Source organism: Euleptes europaea, chromosome 3 (genome assembly GCF_029931775.1).
Source record: "Euleptes europaea isolate rEulEur1 chromosome 3, rEulEur1.hap1, whole genome shotgun sequence".
NCBI lineage: Eukaryota > Metazoa > Chordata > Lepidosauria > Squamata > Sphaerodactylidae > Euleptes > Euleptes europaea.
The window spans coordinates 16173631-16197104 of record NC_079314.1 but is presented as its reverse complement, the minus strand read 5'-3'; the positions used below and the strand labels follow the sequence as shown (position 1 = coordinate 16197104).

The window sequence follows — 23474 nt, the reverse complement described above, 5'->3', positions numbered from 1 at the left end:
GGGGGAGGATCTGTAGTTGCACATTGCCAACGTTTACTGGTTTAATCAGTGTGGTACCAGTGGTTAACAGCAGTTAAGAGCATAGAATAGTGGCTCAAAGTGGCGACCTCTAATCTGCAGAACCGTGTTTGACTCCCCACTCCTCCACATGAGCAGTGGACTCTAATCTGGAGAACTGGGTTGGTTTCCCCACTCCTCCACATGAGGCCTATTGGGTGACCGTGAGCCAGTCACAGTTCTCTCCGAACTCTCTCAGCCTCACCTACCTCACAAGGTGTCTGTAGTGGAGAGAGGAAGGGAAGGAGATTGTCAGCCGGTTTGAGATGCCTAACAGTAGAGAAAAGCTGGGTATAAAAACCAACTCTTCTTTTTCATTAATTTAGATTTGCACAGTTCATTAATCTTGACAGTCTTTAACAGGATTGTTTTACAAACCAGGGACCCGCAATGAATTGTAGGTGAGAAGATAAACAATTGGAAAATACATACACACACACACACACACCATAGCACAATAGTGTCTGCTGAATTGTGAATGTCACCTAGCTCATGCTATAACTGAATCGCTCGGTAGTTCTGAACGCCAACGTTTGGCGGTAGGCAAGGAGAAAGCTGCTCGTCGACCCTGAATGGCATAGTGTGGGATGGAGGCAGGGTTGCCAATGCCAACGTGGAAAAATCCTGGCAATTTAGGAGCAGCGCTTGGGGAGGGGATGCCGTGCTATGGAATCCGCCTTCCAAAGCTGCCATTTCGCCAGCTGAACTGGTCTCTGTAGTGTGGAGATATATTGTAATTCCAGGACAAGTCCATGCCCTGGAAGTTGATAACCCTAGATCAGTGGTTCCCAAAGTGGGCAGTACCACCCCCTGGGGGGAAGATTAGCTAGGGGGCACTAAGAGGCAAGGGGGCAGCAGGGGGGCGCTAGAGGTGGGCCCCTTCAACTGTATTGTTGGATAGGGTAGGAGGCGCTGGGGTTGAGTTTGTGGAACCAGGGGGGGGCAAAAAGCTTGGGAACCACTGCAGATGATGAGGGGTTTTTTTTGCCACCTCTTCCTATATGGGAGAGGAGTCACAGCACACATCCCGCAGACTGATTTTAACCCCCCATTCGAGGATACTTTATGGATGGCTGTACATCTTTGCTGCTGAAATGGGGGAGGAAGCAGAACTGGAGGATGTACCCCCCCAGTGGCTTTAATTAATCCCCCACACACACACTTTGACACATTTGCAGTAGTTTGCAGCATCCTGGACCGGGGCAAAGTGATTTGGAGTCTTGCTCCAGAATTAGGGTTGCCAGCTCCGTGTTGGGAAACACCTGGATATTTGGGGGGGTGGAGCCTGAGGAGGGTGGGGTTTGGAGAGGGGAGGGACTTGGGTATAATGCCACAGAGGTCATCTTCCCAACTGGCCCCTTTCTCCAGGGGAACCGATCCCTGTCTCCTGGAGATCAGCTGTAATAGCAAGAGATCGCCAGCCATCACCTGGAGACATGTAACCCTATCCGTGACCCTGATTTCCCCACTTCAAATTTGCCAGTTGTTCTCCCCCAGATTTTTATTCATTCAGCGTGCTCAACTGCCCTCAACCTCTTTGTGGCTCTTACTGAGGGCACTGGGCAATCCCGATCAGGCTTTTCTTTTCTAATTGCTAAGGGCTTTTACTCTGGCCAGGTGTGCAGCCTTAAAAGGGAAAAGGGAAAGGTTCCCTCTGCAAGCAATGGGTCATTCCTGACCCATGGGGTGACATCACATCCCGACGTTTCCAAGGCAGACTTTGTTTACGGGGTGGTTTGCCAGTGCCTTCCCCAGTCATCTTCCCTTTCCCACCAGCAAGCTGGGTACTCATTTTACCGACCTCAGAAGGACAGAAGGCTGAGTCAACCTTGAGCCAGCTACCTGAAACCGACTTCCATCGGGATCGAACTCAGGTCGTGAGCAGAGCTTGGACTGCAGTACTGCGGCTTACCACTCTGCGCCATGGGCTTTTCTTTTCTAATTGCTAAGGGCTTTTACTCTGGCCAGGTGTGCAGCCTTACTCTCTGCTATACTTGAGGGGAAATTTAAGAAGATACCCTGGGCGGAGAGATTCTGCCCCTGTAAATCTGGGGATTCAGAAACTATTGATCATGTTCTGAATTGCAATTTTTACACAATACCCTGTTCCAAGTTTATTGAGCCCCTCTTATTGAGAATGGGACCCGATAGGGTAAGAGAAAAGATTGAAAAGCTCTTCCAAGGGGATAAACTTTTAATCACCTCTCAGGTCGCAAAGTTTTGTATGGCAGCAATGGAAACACGTTGCCATAGAGTAGTCTCCTTCCTAGGCCAAAGGGCAGATCTATCTCGGTTGTGGTTTTAAGTGATGTATGACTCGGACTATAAATCTTTCTTTGCAAGATTATTTTAGTCCATGTTCCTTGTTTTATCTGGCCAAGGGCCGTAAATAAACAGTTGATTGATTGATTCTAATGGCAAGCTATGCTTGGCTCTGGCCGAGCCCCCAAACATTTTGATCCTGTGGGCACCTTTGCAATTCTGACCCAGGGTGGTGGGCGCAGCCACAAAAAATGGCCAGCGAGGAAGGTGATGCAACACACACACATGCACACGCTGAAGAAGCCCAAGTGTCGGAGACAAGAGTAGTAATTGTTAAAAAATAAACCAGCAAAAAGCAATGAGAAAGTGAATAAAACCAACACTGTAGTGGCAGCAGCCACCAAAACATTATTTTAATCTGCACAGCCAGTCAGATCTCCAGTGACCAAACACTTTCTAAAAATCCTTAGTGGGCATCAGGAAAGGTATTGGTAGGTACCACAGCGACCCTGGGCACCATGTTGGGAATTAGTCAGTATTTATTTTACGGTCATTTGACCACAAATAGAATACATCTAATCAGGAGTAACATAAATTTGTAATAAAAAACAGTATCAGTCAGTCGAAGTTCACAAAATAAAATATATCAATAAAATTCCATATCTAAAGAAGCAAATAAGCTAGCTTCTAAAATGTTTATCAAATATTACCTATTTGTAAATTACATCCTTTCAGGCCTTATATATAGCAGCACAACATTTGGCCATACATCTCAAAGTTTGTGGGTTACTATCTTCCAGTAGTCGTTGGATACAAATTTTATCAGGTAGCCCTATATTATTTCTTAAAATTTACTGGATAGATCTAAACTCATGTTGGAGAGGGCAGTATAAAAAGACATGTTCGTGGGTCTCAATTTCTTCACCATTGCAATGGCAAACTCTCTCAAAAAGAGGAGGTTTTTTTTTAATATCTGCCTTCTAGGACGTTCGATGGCAAAACTCCACATCTGGCTAATGTGAAAACCCTTCTAAATTTGTTCCATGTTGGGGATCCCTGCCTTACACTATGCATTCCACCATCCGAGCTGGAGCAATAAATAAATTAATAGTAACACATTACAGTGGTAATATTGCAGCTGTATCGTTTTAATGCTTCTACAGCTAAAATCATATTAAAAGCATTTCCTTTTAAAAATATGTCCTCTTGAAATCCCTAGCAGAAGAAAAGCAATCATACAGAACTATAAAAAAATCTTGAAAGGTCCACATAACACTGAAATACAGCAAGACAGTCCGATCTGAATTTTTAAAAAATAGATACGCCCGCCCCGAATCAAAAGATTGCAACCGTTAAAATATTATATTAAAAAATGAGAGTTCAACACAGCCCATCGAAGAATAAAAATGCATAAGCGCAAAGCCAAACAAGAAAATTCAACTCCAAATGATAATGGCTGGAGAGAGGATGACGTTATGGGACCCCCAAAGACAGGATGAAATAATCTATGTGCTGGACTCATGAGGAACCTAACTACATTGTTAAGGGTACGTGATACCTATCTTCCGGAAAGAGGAGCGCAGAAGCAGCCCGAAAGTAGGATGTTTCACACACAACAGATTTTATGTCACAATGCAGGAGAGCACGAGACAGCCACGAGGTTAGCGTACGTGTTCGTGCGCAGGAAGTAGGCATTTTTACGAGGGGAAACTTGGGGTTGTGGCGAGTGTGACAAAGAGAATGGGTGGGTACACGTGGAACGGTGCGCAGGAGCAGGGATCGGGCCACAACCAACAATCGCCCTCTTGGGAGCACAGGTTATCGCGCTGGGCATTGTGAACAGTTGACCAACTTGAGGGCAGGCCATCTTGTACCGACCGAAAACTGAGACATAAGGCTTCTGACTGAAGGGCTCTTCCTGGAACCTATCTCAGGGAGACACCAACTAAGCTGGTAGGGTTGCCAGGTCCCCGCTCCCGATTTTGGGGGTTGAGGCAGCCGCAGCAATGTGGCACATCCAGAAATAAAACCGGAAGTGACGTCATTAGGTGCGCTCACACACAGCCACCTCTCTGGAGCGGCTGGGTGGATTGGCGGGCAGTTCCCTGCCAATGTCACCCACTTGGCTACCCTATGAGTTGGGAATCTAACTTCAACATTGAAGGCATGGGATTTTTTTTTTTGAGCAGGGGGAAGGGAGTCCTCTTTTCTCTCCAGTTCTTTCCACCCTATCCGCAGTATTGACGAGTACCGGACCTTGCGCCTACCGTACTGAAACAGCCCAAAACAGACCCATCAGGAAACTCCAAGAATGCATCAAGTAGAATGAAAATGAGACGTCAAGAAAGTCAACATGTTTTAAGGGAATTCAAGGCTATGGAATTAAGAGGAACAAGAAAAATAGCAGGGTGGGGAAAGGCAAGATGCAGGCGAGATATATGGCAGGTAAATTTGGGAGCAGCAGCTGGACGAGGATATCCGACTCCACTTCAAGGGCATGGAAATAAAGAAAGGACAAAATGAAACTCCACTGTCGGCTGACTGGGGTTGGGGGAAACAGGGGAAAGAGAAAGTGCACCAGAGGACTCAATGTGAGAAGGGGTGGGAAAGGTCGTGGTAGAGCCCAGGGAGCCAATGGGCAGCCAGACACTCTGACGCCTGGCTGCCCACGGCACTGTCCAGGTAGGCCCAGTTGCTAATTGATTCCCCCCACAATTTGCAAAGCAAATGAGAACAGCAAGCAGAAAGCAGGCCCTGCTTTCTGCTTGCCATTCCCATTCGCTTTTCAAATCGGGGGGATCAATCCGCAACCTGATCGATTAGCAACCAAAGAGGTCCTGCAGCCCACGGCACAGAGTGACTCTGGAGTCCTGGGCTCATCAACCATTGAGGACTTCAGAGTCCACACAGAATCCACTGCGAGGGGGGTCCCACTACTTGGCCCCACTCCCGAGTAGATTCTTCTACAGATACACCGAAAAACAGCTGGCTCCTTTCCATGAGCTTCCATGCTCGACCTCAGAAGGCCTTTCTGATCCACACATCATCAGATATTGCGCTGTAGCAATCCTGGGCGACAAACTTCTCTCGAGCAGACAAGACAATCCACTCGTGAATGACTGCTGTACCATTAAGGACAGTGCCATAGCCAATGAGGTGTGGATGCAGCTCTAGTTCTCACCCATAATGGAAATCAGGACCCAAGATGCAAACAAAGGCATGGGATGGCGCTCTGGGTAATTCCTGAAGACCACCTACATCTTCTTACGCTCGGCAATGGTGTATGCAAGATACCCATTGATAGACACAAGCTCGAGAACGTCCATGCCAAGAGGGTGTCAGAACACACATGTCCACCTGCCATGCTTCCTTGTTGGGTAACCAACCCTCGCCTGGAATGTCACCTGGCCCTTCTGGCCAGACGGATGAAGCTTGGAAGCAGGTTTCCGCATGGGACAACCCAACATCCTTGTAGAGCCCAAGACCTTGCTCTGGCCAACCCAATGGGTCCAGCAGCAGCCAGAAGAAAGAGAACCCGCCACTAGCTACAGCCCTAGCTCGAGATCCCTTTCTCTGCCAGTAGGTTCCACATCCACAAAATCCTTTATGATGCAAGGGATGGGAAGACTTGAAGGGAATGCAGGAGTATTTGGGCGGTGAGTGGCAGCATCAGGATAACTCCAGGAAGAGGGATCAGAAGATCCAGCCGGAACGGTGGTCCCATCATGGCCACAGGGCTTAAGGTGGAAGGTGGCCTCCTCAGCATTACTGGGTTCCAGGACAGCATCAACATTTGCGGTCTTCGTTGGACCTTCTGCCCTGCCGTGGTCACAGGGCACAGGCTGGCTGGTTGAGTCTCCAGGCGGGCAAGAACCAGAGCTGGCAGCGTCGGAGGTGTTGGGAGCTGAGATCCGGCGGCAGGAACCGAAGGGCACGATGCAAGCGACGGCAACCACATCCAGTATCAACTCCAACAGTTCCACAAGGGACATGGCCGAAGAGCCAAACCAGAGACCCCAGTGGGCTCCCAGTTGGGAAACAAGTATATTTACCTACATGAGAGTGGAGCAGAGATTGCCAAAGGGTATCACATAAGATCATAAGAAAGGCCATGGCTGGATCAGACCAAATTCCATCAAGTCCAGCAGTCTGTTCACACAGTGGCCAACCAGGTGCCTCTAGCAAGCCCACAAGCAAGACAACCGCAGCAGCATTATCCTGCCTGTGTTCCACAGCACCTAATATAATAGGCATGCGCTTCTGACGCTGGAGAGAATAGGTATGCATCATGACTAGTATTCATTTTTACGATTAAAAATGAATGCCCCTCTCCTCCATGAACATGTCCACTCCCCTCTTAAAGCCTTCCAAGTTGGCAGCCATCATCACATCCTAGGACAGGGAGTTCCACAATTTAACTATGCGTCATGTGAAGAAATACTTCCTTTTATCTGTTTTGAATCTCTCACCACCACCACCCCGCTTCAGCAGAAGACCCTGCATTCTAGTATTATGGGAGAGGGAGAAAAGCTTCTCCCTGTCCACTCTCTCCATACCATGCACAATTTTATAGACCTCTATCATGTCTCCCCTTAACCGCCTTCTTTCCAAGCTAGCCCAGCCACCCACATAGTTTTTCCTCCACATGGGATTGTGGGAATCATCTGTGCTGGAGTTGGAAGAGGTTGCCAGAATTAGGACTGCCAGCCTTCAGGCAGGACCTGGAGATCTCATGGAATTACAACTGATCTCCAGACTGCTGAGATCAGTTCCCCGGGAGAAAATGGCCGCTTTGAAGGATGGACACTATGACATTATATCAGAGTTCCCTCCCCAAAACCACCCCCCTAGGCTCCATCCCCCAATTTCCAGGAATTCTTGACCCAGAGTTGGCAACACTAGTCAGAATGGAAAGAAAACCTACGGTATACAGATGATTGTACACACTGTTATACATCAGTGCAAAGCTAGTGTGGTGTAGTGGTTAACAGTGGTGGTTTGGAGTGGTGGACTCTGATCTGGAGAACCAGGTTTGATTTCCCACTCTTCCACATGAGCGGCAGAGGCTAATCTGGTGAACTGGATTTGTTTCCACACACCTACACATGAAGCATGCTGGGTGACCCTGGGCTAGTCACCCTCTCTTAGCCCCACCTACTCACATGGTGTCTGTTGTGGGGAGGGGAAGGGAAGGTGATCATAAGCCGGTTTGATTCTTCCTTAAGTGGTAGAGAAAGTTAGCATATAAAACTCAACTCTTCTTCTTCTTCTGCAGAGAAGGAAGCAGCCTCTCGCATTACACTCAAAACTACCTCAGTAGTAGAGAACAGTTTTAGGAAGGATGCACAGAGCAGATTGTGTCTCTCCTACAAGGTTGTGGCCTGGAAAATGAGGCTTTGCCTTTATAATATGTAAACCAGGACTATGCCATGAAGATAGTTTCAGAAGAAGAAGAGTTGGTTTTTACATGTTGGTTTCCTCTACCTTCTAAGGAGAATCAAACCCGCTTACAATCTCCTCCCCTTCCTCTCCCCGCAACAGACACCTTGTGAGGTAGATGGGGCTGAGAGAGGTCTAAGAGCTGTGACTAGCCCAAGGTCACCCAGCTGGCTTCACGTGTAGGAGTGGGGAAACCAACCCGGTTCACCAGATTAGAGTCAGCCACTCATGCGGAGGAGTGGGGAATCAAACCCGGTTCTCCAGATTAAGAGTCTGCCACTCCTAACCACTACACCACGCTGGCCCACAAGGGTCGCCATGTAGGTCTGCAGTAGAAAGGTTAGATTCGCGTCCAGGAGCACACACACACACACACACACACACACACACACACACACACACATATATATATATATATATATATATATATATATATATATATATATATATATATATATATATATAATTTTTATAACTTTAAACAAAACAAACAAGTACAAACAAATACAATAATAATAAAAAGAAATAAGAAATAAAAAGAAAATACAAAAGAGTATCAATCATATGCTCTTATTAATACATTCCTAGTTACAAAATTGTAAAATTCAGAAAACAAAAAATACCCTTTTGACCCTCCACCCACCTTAAAAAGTGACCCATCACCAGACTTCCAAAGAAGTGTCTTAACAGTTTTAAAAATTTCCATTAACAATATAATAAAAAAGTAATAAAACTTGTTTCTATAACTCACTAACTAAAATAGTAAAATCCATTTTTGCCAGTTTATCCCAATATGTGACGGCCAACGATATATGAGACCAACGATCCAGTTGCTACTGGACTCAATTCTAACAGGACAATACCAGGAACCATTAGGGGACGGCACCCCCTTGTGGATTGGGAAGCCACTATACCCTCTCGCCCTTCCTAAAGGGGAGACAGACCGCAAGCAACAAACAGCGTGTGTGAACAGGCACCCTTCAATTGCAATAATACTGAGAGGGAACTTGACTCCTTCAGCCACCGAGCATTCTCCATCTCGCCCTGCATTCCCCCATCACGAAACCTGACCTGGGGAGACTCCCAAAATATAGGGCAGTGAAAGCTCTTAAAATATAGGGCAGCCGGGTGGGGTAAAGGGAGAAGCACAACAAGAGAAGCAGCAGTGTCAAGGTACAGGATGGGGAAAGTACGCACCGTAAAGGCTGGAGTCTCTTGAGTGGACTTATACCGCCATTCATCGAAAAAGATGTGCACTTTGGAGATGCTGTCCCTGAACAAGAGAGAAAGAGATATGGATGAATTTCTCCCCAGAATCCAACAGTCCCTTTCTTTTCTGCTATTTCTCCTTGCAGATACGGAGCCAGTTGTCTCTTATAAAGCCGACCTCTTCATTTGAGCCGCAAAGGAAATCCAGGCCAGGTTGGCCCAAAGTACTAAAACAGAACAGTAAATTCTATTCACAAGAGGTAGATGTGAAGCGGGATCTCCTATCCACAAATGTGGACCATATCTAGGCAGTCGCTTAAAGATTGGGACCAAAATTATAATGGGCTTGAGATTTCAGTACTAGGGCTTCTTTTATTTCACAGCTTTGACTCCAAGTTCTGAGTGGTTTCGATGTTTATTTTATGTTATTTAAATTCCAGATTACCTGGAATGTCACACTTTTAACAATGTTCAGTTTTCTGATCAGTTCCAGTTCTGATAAGTTCTAATAAGTTCCTCAGGTTTTAATTGGTTACAAAAATGTAACTTTTATCAATGATTTATATATATATTTATCAATGATTTATATATGTTTTTATGTTTAACTCTTGTAACGGCCTTTGGCCATATGCAATAAATTCAGCCTTGAACCATAAGGATTCTTGACCCAGCAGGTGGGATCCAACAGCCCATAAGATTGAAGACCACTGCAGTGGGACAGGCTGTGTGCCTGGATCCGTCCATACGGGAGTTTGTTCCTTACTGGGCTTACATTGAAGGAAATGCACACCTACCTTTGAGTTGCTTTGTGTTCCTTTGTCCGGGCCAATACATGAGATACCCACTCCTGAAAAGGAAGCAAAGTGTTGGTCTCTCTCCCAACTTCCACACAGGCATCTGGATAAAACCCAAAGATGCCTGCTTTGGGCAGCGGCTCGGGGGTAGAGCATCTGCTTGGCATGCAGAAGGTCCCAGGTTCAATCCCTGGCATCTCCAGTTAAAGGGACTAGGCAAGTAGGTGATGTGAAAGACCTCCGCCTGCGGCCCGGGAGAGCCACTGCCGGTCTGAGTAGACAATACTGACTTTGATGGACAGAGGGTCTGATTCAGTATAAGGCAGCTCCATGTGTTCATATCCTGCCATGTGTTCGCAGACAGATAAATCATTCTTCATTTGGTACAAGTTCCAGTGCAAAAAGAGCACCTGTGTGCAAATGAGCATTTAGGCGTAACGATTGTAAGTTTTGGCATATCTTCAAAGCAGCCATTAAATAACTAAGTATTTTTCCAGTACAAACTGGCAAGAAAGGTTTCCAAAGGTACCTTCGATTAAACATGGCTTTAAGCATTGAGTGCTTTGAGACTTTGGCTCCATAGGAAAGTGTTTGATAGGGGCTCGTGTCCATTTCACCCGCGTCATCGTGACTGAGGAAGAACGGTTCGAAAAGGATCTTTTGAAGCTGGCCGCTCCTTTTTGCGCTTACTTCACCAGTTGGACTTTGAATTTATATAGCACAGTGGATAGATTATTGTTTATTTATTGTGTACCTTTTCCATTACCACAATATGTGCTATGTAGGATTTTCTATCATGGGAGCATGTTATAAAGTATATTGTATGTTAGACTTGTTTGGCTATAGAGCACTCTATGCAATTTGTAGATTCACAGTTTGCTACATTACTTTCTTATAGATTTTGCAAATTATCCAACTTGTGGATTTTTGTAATATTACTTGCATATTATGAAATTTTCATTACATAACTAATTGCAACTTGGTCACCATGCTGGTTTTTGTTTTGTTGATTAAATAACTACGGACAGAGTAGCAGCCTTATCTTTACCAGACAGCAAACAGATTAAGTGGTAGTCGATTTGGTACAAGTACAGAGCATGCACGAGAGCCAGCATTGTGCAGCGCTTAATTAAGTGCGGCGGACTCTAATCTGGAGAACCGGGTTCGATTCCCCACTCCTCCACACAAAGCCTGCTGGGTGACCTCAGGCCAGCCGCAGTTCTCTCGGAACTCTCTCTCAGCCCACGCGGAGGCAGGCGCTGGCAAACCGACTCAGAAAGTCTCTTGCCTTGAAAACCCTACGGGGTCGCCATAAGTCAGCTGCGACTTGACGGCACTTTCTACCACACAGAGCACACAAACTGTAATGACGATCGATTGTTGCAAAATAGCAAAAGAATTGTCGACATCGGGTAAAAATTCCATGCGTGTATAGAACAAACGAACGCTGTGGTGCAGTTACACATGCGTTGAATAATGCACTTTCAACGTACTTTAGCCCCCTGTCCTACTGGATCTAAACACAACTCAGGGAATACTTTCATCTGGGGAAATTGTACCAGAAGAAGAATGAAATGTCCTGTTATCCAGCTCTGCAATCTCAATCCACAGTGGGTCCTCTCACAGGTATGTCTCATAGCTCAATTGCACATTGGAGATCTGTGATCTGAACCCCTGGCAAAACATCCCAGCCTGATTTTCCTTTCTTTCTTCTGTTGTGGTCCCCTTGAATCCAAAGCAAAAGCAGTCCCATGAAAACAGCAAGAAAAAAATGGCTCCTTACCTTGGATGAGCTGGACATCCACTGGGAATATGCTGCTGAGAGCAAATATTGGGTCACCCTGAGAAATAAGACATAATCAGCCAAATGTTCCTTTACAGAGCAAAATGGCTAATTTAAGGCTATCCTGTCCACTACTCCATTCTCCCTGTTGCAGATCAAAAACCGACCCAGCACCCCCCCCAAAAAAAAAAACCTTCATTCATTCCTCACTCACCCACCATGAAACTCACCTGCAAGCCTTTGGGCATTTGTTGAAACAGCCCAACTCATTAGATTTGAACTCAGCCTGCAGTCTGTAGTAACAGTGACCTAAAAAGAAACACAATGAGTGCCAAATGTTACCATCCACAAAGGGAAACCTTGGAGTGGGGCCTTAGTTTAGGGAAATCTTTTATTCAGGGCACCTAGGGGGTGTTGGTAGGGAGAGGTGCCATGAATTCTCTGGAGTGAAGTATGTATTGGGAAGGGCTAGTCTCATAAGAAGAGGAGGCATAGATTGTCTAGAGTGAAGAATAAAATGAGGCTATTCTCATGAGAAGGAACTATGGATTCTCTGAGGTGAAGTATGCAATGAGAAGGGCTCATCTCATGGGGACAGGAGCCTTGGATTCTCTTGAGTGACGTATGCAATGGGAAGGGCTATTCTCATAAAAGGAGGAGGCATGGATTCTCTGGAGGGATGTAGGCAATGAGGCTATTCTCATGAGAAGGAACTATGGATTCTCTGATGTGAAATATGCAATAAGAAGAGATCATCTCACGGAGAAAGGAGACATGGATTCTCTGGCATGAAGTATGCAATGGAAAAGGCTATTCCCAGAAGAGGAAGAGGAAGAGGAGGAGCCATAGATTCCCTGGAGTGAAGTATGCAATGAGAATGGTTATTCTCATAAGAGGAGTAGGAGCAGCCATGGATTCTCTGGAGTGGAGTATGCAATGAGAATGGCTATTCTCATAAGAGGAGGAAGAGGAGGAACCATGGATTCTCAGGAGTAAGCAACAAGAACAGTAAAAGTGCATGATTCCACCACCACCCCATCCCTCAGGTCCACTTCCCTGCCCTCAGCTCTTACCCCAAGCCACATGCTTAGCGTAGTCACAGTACTCTGCTCCCGAGGGAAGGGGATAGAAGTAGTAGGCGCAGCCGCAACGTTCCACCATGATGCTCTGGAAGCAGGAGTGCACACATGCCTGGAAGGAAAGGCAAGGAGGAGAAAAGGCCACGGTCTCTCTCCCCACCGCCACCCCCTTCAGGGAGTGGGAACTCGCTCGATTCAAGCCAAATAACCCTTCCTTTATCTGCCCAACCACACAGCTACGTTTTGGAGCTTTGGTGTTTTCTGTTTGTTTTGTTTTTTTTAAATCCTGGGGGGGGGGGAATGAAAGATGGTTAATTAAAAACAATAGCCGGAATAGTTTATGTATAAGCTGAACTGAAATTGTCTAACCAATAGACAGTTACAGAATATTGTAGAACCAGTGAATATAAACAAGTCAATATATGAAGATATGATATTTAGTACGATTTAATAACAGCTAACTCTTTAAGAATAATTCATTACATTTATTTTGTGGGACAGGATTTCCTAAATGGAAAATAGCAAATTGACGATAGAGTGTTAGAAAAGAGGAGCGCAGGGAAGATGAGAGGATAGTAAAGTTGTTTATGCTCACCCAATTAAAAATGTGTGTCGATTAATTGATTTGTTAGCATAGAATGAGATGTTAGCTTGAATTGTGTATGTTTTTGTGTTATATGCTTTTTGTGAAAATTACTAAAACATTTTTAAAAAACAAAACAAAAAACAATAGCTAGGAGATGGTGTCAAGGGTGGCTGAACTTACACCCTCCCCTGCCAGCACCTATTTCTTTTTACCTGTTCAGTGTATTTGGATGGGTGCAAGTTTTCCACAGGCACGTCACTCCCATCCCATGTGCAGCGACCATAGTCACCCCCAAGGTGTTCCAGCACCTTCTAATAATACAAGCAAAGGATCCTGTGAGCATCTGAGCGAACTTCTGATTCAAGGCACAGAATTTCATCCAGACAACAACTGGTGCTCATTCCTCAAATTTCCCCCTCCTCTCTGTTCCTCTGCATGGCCCCGTTCCATAAGCCTTTGGGCAGATGCTGACGCTCTTTGGCGCAACCACATTTTCTTTTTTGTTTGTTTTTTAATTTTATAATAATACAACAGAACATATACAGACCATAATAAAAGTTGAGATTACTACAACTGATATAGAAGGAAACAAGCCATATTCTCCTTTACAAATAAGACAGTAAACATATTTATGTCCACGAACAGGAAAAATATCTCAATAGTAAACGTAGATATATGCAATATGTAATAATATAGAGCGCTAATTAATTATTATCTTAATATTTTAATTTAGATCTTAAGATTAACCACAATCTTTATATTAATCCGTGTATGCAAATTATTTCTAACGTAACTGAAAATACATAATATTAATTATCAGGTTATGTTTCTATTAAAAATTACTAATAATTTTAAAACTTTACTAACTTTCCTCATTAAAAATTGAGTTTTCCCCCCATCTTATTTCAATACACGATACCAGTTAATTTCTAAATTTCATATCACCTCACTGTAATCCTTTCTGTCCCCTCTGCTGCTCCCATTTTCTGATGTGGCACAAACACTCCGCCTGGCCCAGCTAAGCAACCAACCTTTTTCACAGTGATAGAAGTTTGCCTGCCGGGGCGGACGTCAAAACCTCCTTCCCCCATGAACGCGGGTTCATGCTGGTCGTGCACCATCAGCCGGGCACCGGTCCTCGTCGAGAGCAGTTCCACCATGTCGTTTTGCTCAGTGCGCAGCAAGAGAGAGAGGCCTGTGGTTGGGAAAGAATAAAGAGTAGGAGGAGAGTTGGTTTTTATATGACGACTTTCTCTCCCATTTAAGGACGGATCAAACCAGCTTACAATCTCCTTCCCTTCCCCTCCCCACAACAGACACCCTGTGAAGTAGGTGGAGCTGGGAGAGTTGGGAGAGAACAGTGACCAGCCCAAGGACACCCAGCTGGCTTCCTGTGGAGGAGTGGGGAATCAAACCCGGTTCTCCAGATTAGAGTCCACCGCTCATGTGGAGGAGTGGGGAATCAAACCTGGTTCTCCAGATTAGAGTCCACCGCTCCTAACCACCGCTTTTAACCACTACGCCACACTGATAAGGGCAGTCATGACAGACCAGAAGTAAGAAGCAAGATGAGGGCTTCAGCTTAAACTCACAGAAAGCTGGTTCTGGACTTCAGGAAAGGCAGTAATCCTAGGATGGGGTTTTATTAGGGTTGGGTAATATAGTTATTATGTGTAACCAATAAAATGGAACTTGAATAAAACCACCATACAAACAGTTACAAAAATAATCAACACTGTTGATGATATACAAAATATAAATGCCCAATAGACCATAAGCGTTGTTGGCCTCTTGGGCCTTCCTCAGTGGTCAAATGATACGAAATGTGATTATTAAAAACACATGCAGAAACGCGCCTTACAAAGTAATATATCAGAAATGTATAAACCTTAGATCTTGTGTGGCTAGATGTAAATTCATAACACTAGTCATACATCTTTCAGCATGGACCTTTGGTCACACAACTGTCTGGTGCAAAAAAAAAATTGTTTCTGGATATGTTGTAACACCAAGAAGTGACATGTCTGAACCCAAAACTTCACGCCCTGGCCTTGAATGCTGACCACAGCCCCATCAAATTCCAGGTGAGCCCGGTGCAGTTCATTTAAGAATAAGGCTGAGAGCTTCCCTTTCCTCAAGGGTTGCCTCTCCAGCCTCTTGTTCGTTTCTGGGGTAAACTGTACTCCCCAACCAGCACAGCTTTACAAAATATAGAGGTTTATTTTGGAGAAAGTTAAACAAAAACAAAATGCTCTCAACTTACAACAAGCAAAGGAAAACCATCAAAACGTCCTAGTAAAAAAACCATAATCGAGAAAAATATTTATATTGTGTATATCAACAATCATGATGATTATTTTTGTAACTGTTTATGTGTGTGTAACGTGCCGCCAAGTCGCAGGCGACTTATGGCGACCCCTTTGGGGGGGTTTCATGGCAAGAGACCAACAGAGGTGGTTTGCCAGTGCCTTCCTCTGCACTGCAACTCTGGACTTCCTTGGTGGTCTCCCATCCAAATACTAACCAGGGCTGACCCTGCTTAGCTTCTGAGATCTGATGAGATCAAGCTAGCCTGGGTAGCCTGCATTCCAAGCCCAGTGTTTTTATACATTTCATCGTACACACCTAGTACATATAATACACCTAATACATATATTACTTTCTAAGAATATTTAGTTTCCAGCTCAACCCTTAGGTTCCCTGTACTTTTCTGATTGAGTTATTTTCCACTTTTTTGTTTGTCTGTTTTATTTGAGGTTGCCAACTCTGGGTTGGGAAATTCCTGGAGATTTGGAGGTGGAGCCTGGGGTGGGTGGGGTTTGGGGAAGAGAAGATCTCCAGCAAGGTATAGTGTCATAGAGTCCACCTTCCCAAAGCAGCCATTCTCTCCACAGGAACTGATCTCTGGAGATTAGCTGTTGTTCCAGGAGATCACCAGGCCCCTCCTGGAGGTTGGCAACCCCAGGTCATGGCTGGCAAAGAGAAGGGGTGGAGCAGGAAGAGCAAAGAGGAATGTATCCAAATGGAAATCATTGAGACTAGAAAGAAAGGGCTGAGCCAAATAGGAATGATGTCTTATTTTTCACCATTATATCCCATGTTTGGAGGGGAGGCGGCACAGTGTAAACGGATCTTATCTGAGCCCTCAAAAGCTAAGTGGGGCTGGTACTTGGATCACCAAGGTACTTGGATCACCAGAGGAAGGCAATGGCAAACCACCTCTGCTGCTCATTTGCTTTGAAAGCCCCTTGCTGGGGTGGCCCTAAGTTGGTTGCGACTCGATGGCCCTTACGTACGTATCCCACTTTACCCTGCAAGAAGTTCACAGAGGTCTATTCAGGCAAGGGGTTATCCCATTTTATTCTTGCAACAACTTTGTGATCTAGGTCAAGCGAGAATGATGGGTCACTCAGGAAGCTTTGCGGTTGTGAGGAGATTCAAACCCAGCTCTCCTGACTCCAAGTCAAACACTCTATTTATTACTAAAGAAATGGAAAGAGGTCTGACTCTTGTCCGCTAGTATAAGGTAAGGAGAGGCCCACGTTCCACCCAAGGACACTCACCATTTTGGATCCCAGGCATGGAAGATGTCCATCGGGTGTTATCAGACTTGTCATTGAGCGTGTAGCAATTCCCATAAGTGGGATGACGGAAATGGGTGAAATTGCTAAGGGAAAAGAGATGTAAACATTCATATTGGAAGCCAACCGCAGCTTATATATATATAACTATATATACATATAGTTATACCAGGACGCAGACATTGAGGAGAGGTTTACTGATGGTTCCTTCAGTATATCTCCGAACTCTCTCAACCCCACCTACCTCACAAGGTGTCCATTGTGAGGAGAGAAAGGGAAGGTGATTGTAAGCCGGTTTGATTCTCCTTAAAAGGTAGAGAAAATCGGCATATAAAAACTAACTCTTCTTCTTCTAACTGGAAGTTGAACCTGAGACCTTGTGCTCTACCACTGAGAGCACAAGGTAGATGCTCTACCACTGAGCCACAAGGTAAATGCTCTACCATTGAGCCACAGGCCCTCCCCTTAATGAGTACACCTGAGGCTGCCTTCTATTGGGTCAGACATCGGCCTATCCAAGTCGGTATTGTCTGCTCTCCAGGGTCTGAGGCAGAGGTCTTTCACACCACCGACCGCCTGACCCTCTTAATCTGAGATGCCAGGGAATGATGCCAGGCGTTTTGCCACTGAATCACAGCCTCTCCCTAGGCACAATGAGAGACACCTTACCCCTTGTTGCAGGGTTCCTTGTTAAAGCGGCAGGAAACGATAAAGTTGGCGTCGCTGTCTTCATCCAGCACCTGGCCGCTGGGCAGCCGCGCCAGGAGGTTGATGTAATGGAATCGGTACCACTCCTGGACGGCATCGATGCCGGATGAGAAGGTTTGGTAGAAGCAGTCTCCGTCGGTTTCATTACACTGCAAGGGAGACAGACGGCACCCAAAGGTGTCGGGGCCACAAACGAAGGTGAGCAGAAAGTTAAACAGAGGCAAAGGCTGACGGTGGCCTTCAGTTTCCCAAGATAACATGCACAATCGGACACAACTGAGCATCACCTGAAGGTGAATGGAACTGCCTCTTCCACCTGATGATAGAGAAAGGCAGCTCTACTTAGGGCTACCCTTGAGACTGACCCATAAGCTGCAGCTGGTGCAAAATGCCGTGGCGAGGCTCCTCGCGGGGGACCTCATTGCAAGATCATATTATACCAATGCTAAAACAGCTGCACTGGCTCCAGATCAGATCAGGTTTAAGGTGCTGTTTTTGACCTTTAAAGCCTTACATGGCCAGGACCATCATACCTATGGGACCGCATCTCCTGGAATGCCCCCCCCCCCCAGAGCTCTTTGCTCTACTAACAATAATCTACTGGTGATTCCCAGCCGAAAGCATGTGCGGCCAGGGATTTTTCAGAGATCAGATCACCTGGAGAAAAATGGCCGCTTTGGCAATTGAACTCTATGGCATTGAAGTCCCTCCCTTCCCCAAACCCCACCCTCCTCAGGCTCCAACCCAAAAATCTCCCGCTGGTGGCAAAGAGGGACCTGGCAACCCTAGAGCCAGCTGAAGGGGGGGGGGGAGCGGAAGTGACACAGATGCTCTAGCACTCTCCCCCGAAAGCTCTATGGAAACTATAAAGAAACCATATGGAAACCATATAGTTTTCAGAGGCGATTGCTAGAGCGTCCCTGTCACTTCTGGGTCGCATCACCCCAGTTCCAGAGAGCTCCCGCCAGTTGCCAAGGGGGACCTGGCAACCCTATGTTAGAATAACTCTGGCACCAGAAGGCAGGGTGGCCCACGCACCAGCTGGAAGCCCACTCCTCCATCGTGGCTGCTCCCCTGAAGGACGGTCGGATCCTCAGGTGTTAAATGTCGCAACGGGTGATGCTGAATATGTCGAGCCAAGTGGAGGATGTGGGGAGGCCGAGACTGTGGTGGGTTTTGCTCCCGGGGTTTCTTGAAACCGTACAGGTCTTTCAAGGCCTGGTGGGTGAGGCGATCCAATTCCTCGAGCTCCCCTTGGATAGCGCTGTACCTGCAAAAGGGAAATGGTTCAAGGTTGGTTTTCAGCTTCATCCCCAAATAGCAACTGTTCACCCCAGCAGAGAAGGACACTTTTATCCTATCTCCATCTTCAGTCTGGTTCCTCCCTGCAGAGCCAAAAGAGTCGACGTACTAGAATCATAGAGTTGGAAGGTGTCATAGAGGCCATCTAGTCCAACCCCCTGCTCAATACAGGATCGGCCTAGAGCATCCTTGACAAGTGTTTGTCCAGCCTCTGCTTAAAGACTGCCAGTGAGGGGGAGCTCACCACCTCCCTAGGTAGCCGATTCCACTGCTAAACTGCTCTTATTGTAAAAACAAAAAACAAATCCTAATGTCCAGTGGGTACCTTTCCACCCATAATTTAGATCCATTATTGCGAGTCTTGTCCTCTGCTGCCAACAGGAGCAGCTCCCTGCAGTAGTAGTAGTAGTAGTAGTAGTAGTAGTAGTAGTAGTAGTAGTAGTAGTAGTAGTAGTAGTAGTAGTAGAAGAAGAAGAAGAAGAAGAAGAAGAAGAAGAAGAAGAAGAAGAAGAAGAAGAAGAAGAAGAAGAAGAAGAAGAATTTCATATGCCAACTTTCTCTACCACTTAAGGAAGAATCAAACCGGCTTACAATCCCCTCCCCATAACAGACACCCTGTGAGGTAGGTGAGGCTGAGAGAGCTCTAAGAGAGCTGAGACTAGCCCAAGGTCACCCAGCTGGCTTCATGTGTAGGAATGGGGAAACCAACCCAGTTCTCCAGATTAGAGTCCGCCTCTCCTAACCACTGCTCTTAACCGCTACACCACGCTGGCTCTCAAGTGATAGCCTTTCAAAGAGTACTTTACCACTTTTGCTTTTATTTTATTTACATCATTTATCCTTTGCCTTTCTCCCCAAGGAGGACCCAAAGCAGTAGACAACGTTGTCCTAGCCTCTATTTTATCCTAGACAACCCAGAGAGGTAGTTTAAGCTCAGAGTATGTAACTGGCCCAAGGTCACCCGGTGAGCTTCTATGGCAGAGTGCAGATTCCAACCTGGGTCTTCCAGACCTTAGCTCAGAGCTCTAACCACTATACCAAAGTGGCTCTCATTTTAGAGTAGACTGTCTCAGATCACATTTACATTTCATTGCCTTTTGGCCCACTGTTTATAAAGACCTTCCCCATCACATGCCAGCAATGCCCTTCCACCCTCTGTATTGGACAAACAGGCCAGTACCTGCGACAAAGATTAAATGGACATAGGCCTGACATCAGAAACCACAACATTCAAAAACCAGTGGGGGAACATTTTCACCTTCCAGGACATTCAGTTGCTGATTTAAGAGTAGCAGGTCTCTGACAAAGGGAGATTAGAAAGAGAGAGCGCTGATTTACAACTAATAATGAAGCGCAAGACAATGCATTCTCCTGGATTGAATGGAGGTCTGGAATTCTTGTCTCATTACCAATGCTAATTTCTCCACGCCTAGGAAGGGCTAATTTCTCCACGCCTAGGAAGAAACTAGGAAGGGCAGCCATGAAGGAGCTAGAAAAGATTTTGAAATGTAAGGATGTGTCACTGGCCACCAAGACTAGATTAATTCATGCCATCGTATTTCCTATTACTATGTATGGGTGTGAAAGCTGGACCGTGAAGAAAGCTGATAGGAAGAAAATAGATTCCTTTGAAATGTGGTGTTGGAGGAGAGTGTTACGGATACCATGGACTGCCAAAAAAAAAAAAATCAAATCAAGACTGAACTGACCGTGGAAGCTAAAATGACTGAACTGAGGCTATCGTATTTTGGTCACATCATGAGATGACAAGAGTCACTGGAAAAGACAGTCATGCTAGGAAAAGTTGAGGGCAGCAGGAAAAGAGAAAGACCCAACAAGAGATGGACGGACTCAATAAAGGAAGCCACAGCCCTCAATTTGCAAGATCTGAGCAAAGATGTCAAAGATAGGACATTTTGGAGGACTTTCATTCATAGGGTCGCCATGAGTCAGAAGCGACTTGACGGCACTTAACACACACACACACACTACCCCTCTGAATATCACACTTAATCCAATCACGCCTGCTAATGTCATTTACTTGCTTTTGACATTTAAATTACAATTGTGTGTCTAATTCACCCTTTTCTACTTAAGGATAGACGGAATCACATTCTAGCTGTATCTGAAGAAGTGAGCTGTGGCTCACGAAAGCTCATACCCTGCCAGAAATTTTGTTCGTCTTTGAGGCGCTACTGGACTCTTGCTCTTTTTTACGGCTATTGACAGACTAGCAAGGCTACCAGTCATGATCTATTCCCCATCAAGTATGCGTCTATACACACACATATGTTTGTGTATTCAGGATATGCTCATTGCATCTGATGAAGCAGACCCTAGTCCTCAAAAACATCTACCACAATAAGTCTGTTAGTCTCAAAGGTGCCATGAGATTCCTTTCCTCTGCTTTTTTTTAGCTCAGGGAGGAAAAATACAGTAGCATTGGCCAGGGTACTGGGTTTCTGAAATGATGTTGCAGAAGAAAATCCTTTGTAAAGAAAAAAAGAAAACGTCCAAACAACACTAAAATACATGAACAATTTAAAACAGCAGCAAGTTGGCAATACAGTCAGACGGCATCAATGCTAACTTTTAAAAACCAGCAGAATAATACCTTATAAGAAAGGCTATAAATGAGGCTGCTAATAATCAGCATCCTTGGATGAGTCTCTAGCATTATGAGCAACAACAACAAAAAACCTCTCCGTTGACGTCATGCACAATGCTCATATTTTTACTTATTTTATTTACTTACTTCATTTGCACCCTGCCTTTCTCCCCATGGGGACCCAAAGTGGCTTACGGAGGTGTTGAACTCATTTGTTACGAGGGCCGGATATGGCATAAATGACATTTGGTTGGGCTGGGCCAGTGTACCAGCCCAGATTGGCCATGTGTACCAGCCCGCAGCAGGCTCGCCCGCCCAGATCAGGAGGGGGGAGGAGGGTTTCCAGATCACCCCTGCCGCCCCCAGGCAATATACGAGCTGGGCGGGAGCCCCCACCTTCCAATACCCACTACCTGCAGGCTTGGACCTCCAAGCGGCGTGGATCGGAAGGCCCCTGTAGACCAGAATCGGGACCGGGGGGAGCAGGGGGTGGCTGACCAAGGTCACCCAGCAAGATTCCATGGCACAAGCGGGGATTCGAACCTGGGCCTCCCAGATACTCGACCAACACTCTCAACCACCACACTGGCTCTCTGTTTTTCTGCGCGGGTACAAGGAAGAATCAGCCGTAGCCACCCGTCAAAGCCGCCTCTCACCTTTGGGGCTTTAGGGTACACAGCGTGATGGCGGGGAAGGTCAGTTTGTCTGAACAGAGGCTGATCTTCAAGTTTACGGGGTAGCTGTAGTAGTGCTGGAGGGTCTCCCCGAACTGCCAGTACAGAAGGGCGACGGTCAGCAAGAAGAGCGCCGTCCAGAAAGTCGTCTTCATCTTGTTCTCGGCGGGACAGACCAAACGGATGGCGCCGTGAACGGTGCTGTGAGCGCAGAAGAACTCGAAGAGCTCCTGGTAGGAGGCCGGGAATTCGAGGAGGCCCTCCGAGGGCCGAACCTTCGCGGGTACCTCTTGGTTCGGGCCAGCATCGTCCGTCTGACCAGGCACTGCCCGCCGCCGCTCCGGGCCTGGCATTATCTACCCCTGGCCGGATTTCGCTGCTACCAACCGACTGTTGTCGCTTTGACCTCCGGTAAGGCAAATAGGCTTCTCAGGGGTCTTAGCTGGGCACCGCTAGCTTGTTCCACCAGAGCTTCCCTCCGGCAGCCTGCAGAGAAGAAACTCGGCATGAGCACGGTTGAGAGAGCAAAGACGTTTGCCAAAGGAGGAGAAGGTCTTGCTCGCTTCTTCTTCCCCCCCCTCCCAAATCCTCCTCCCCACTAGCCAGTTTCTGAACAGAAGGATATCAAGAGGTGTCCTTGAAAAGCTGGTCTCCTTGACAAAAATCAACCGGAGTCAGGGTGAGGTCCAGAGGAGGGCAACAAAGATGGTGAGGGGTCTGGAGGCCAAGTCCTATGAGGCAAGGTTGAAGGAGCTGGGTATGTTTAGCCTGGAGAGGAGAAGACTGAGCGAGAGGGGATATGATGATAACCATCTTCAAGTACTTGAAGGGCTGTCATATAGAGGATGGTGCAGAGCTGCTTTCTGTTGCCCCAGAAGGTCGGACCCGAAGCAACGGGTTGAAATTAAATCCAAAGAGTTTCTGTCTAGACATTAGGAAGAATTTTCTAACAGTTGGAGCGGCTCCTCAGTGGAACAGGTTTCCTCAGGAGGTGGAAAGCTTTTCTTCCCTGGAGGGTTTTAAGCAGAGGCTAGATGGCTATCTGTCAGCAATGCTGATTCTATGACCTTAGGCAGATCATGAGAGGGACAGCATCTTGGCCATCTTCTGGGCATGAAGTAGAGGTCATTGGGGATGTGGGGGGGAGGTAGTTGAGAATTTCCTGCATTGTGCAGGGGGTTGGACTAGATGACCCTGGCGGACACTTCCAACTCTATGATTCTATTATTCTAGGTTACTCAGAAAAGAAAAGCACTGGGGGGGTGCCAGCCTCTGAGTGGGACCTGGGATCTCCTGAAATTCCAGCTCATTTCCAGACTACAGAGATCAGCTCCCCTGGAGAAAATGGGTGCTTTGGAGGGTGGAATCTATGGCACTGTACCCCACTGAGGC

At 46.3% G+C, this 23474-nt stretch overlaps 1 protein-coding gene across 1 annotated transcript; it reads right to left on the bottom strand.

The window, feature by feature from the left end:
* Positions 1–5337: 5337 nt before the first annotated feature.
* On the bottom strand, positions 5338–22435 carry LOC130474694 (amiloride-sensitive sodium channel subunit alpha-like). Its single transcript, XM_056846392.1, has 13 exons — positions 22065–22435; positions 18537–18768; positions 17460–17647; positions 16773–16876; positions 14241–14404; positions 13422–13520; positions 12618–12735; positions 11775–11853; positions 11545–11602; positions 9762–9814; positions 8956–9031; positions 6089–6371; positions 5338–5441 (listed from the first exon to the last, which is right to left on the bottom strand). Exons 1-13 carry the CDS (start codon positions 22433–22435, stop codon positions 5338–5340), a joined length of 1929 nt encoding a protein of 642 aa, XP_056702370.1.
* Positions 22436–23474: the final 1039 nt, after the last annotated feature.

Bases quoted from the DNA above. Each gene is read 5' to 3' on its own strand.
- LOC130474694 (XM_056846392.1), bottom strand. From the start codon at position 22,435: ATGCCAGGCCCGGAGCGGCGGCGGGCAGTGCCTGGTCAGACGGACGAT. The intron at 13,521-14,240 runs GTTGGTTGCTTA...TTGTATTATTAG, and splicing joins CTTCTATCACTGTGAAAAAG to AAGGTGCTGGAACACCTTGG. The intron at 11,603-11,774 runs GTGAGTTTCATG...CTTATTTCTCAG, and splicing joins AAATGCCCAAAGGCTTGCAG to GGTGACCCAATATTTGCTCT.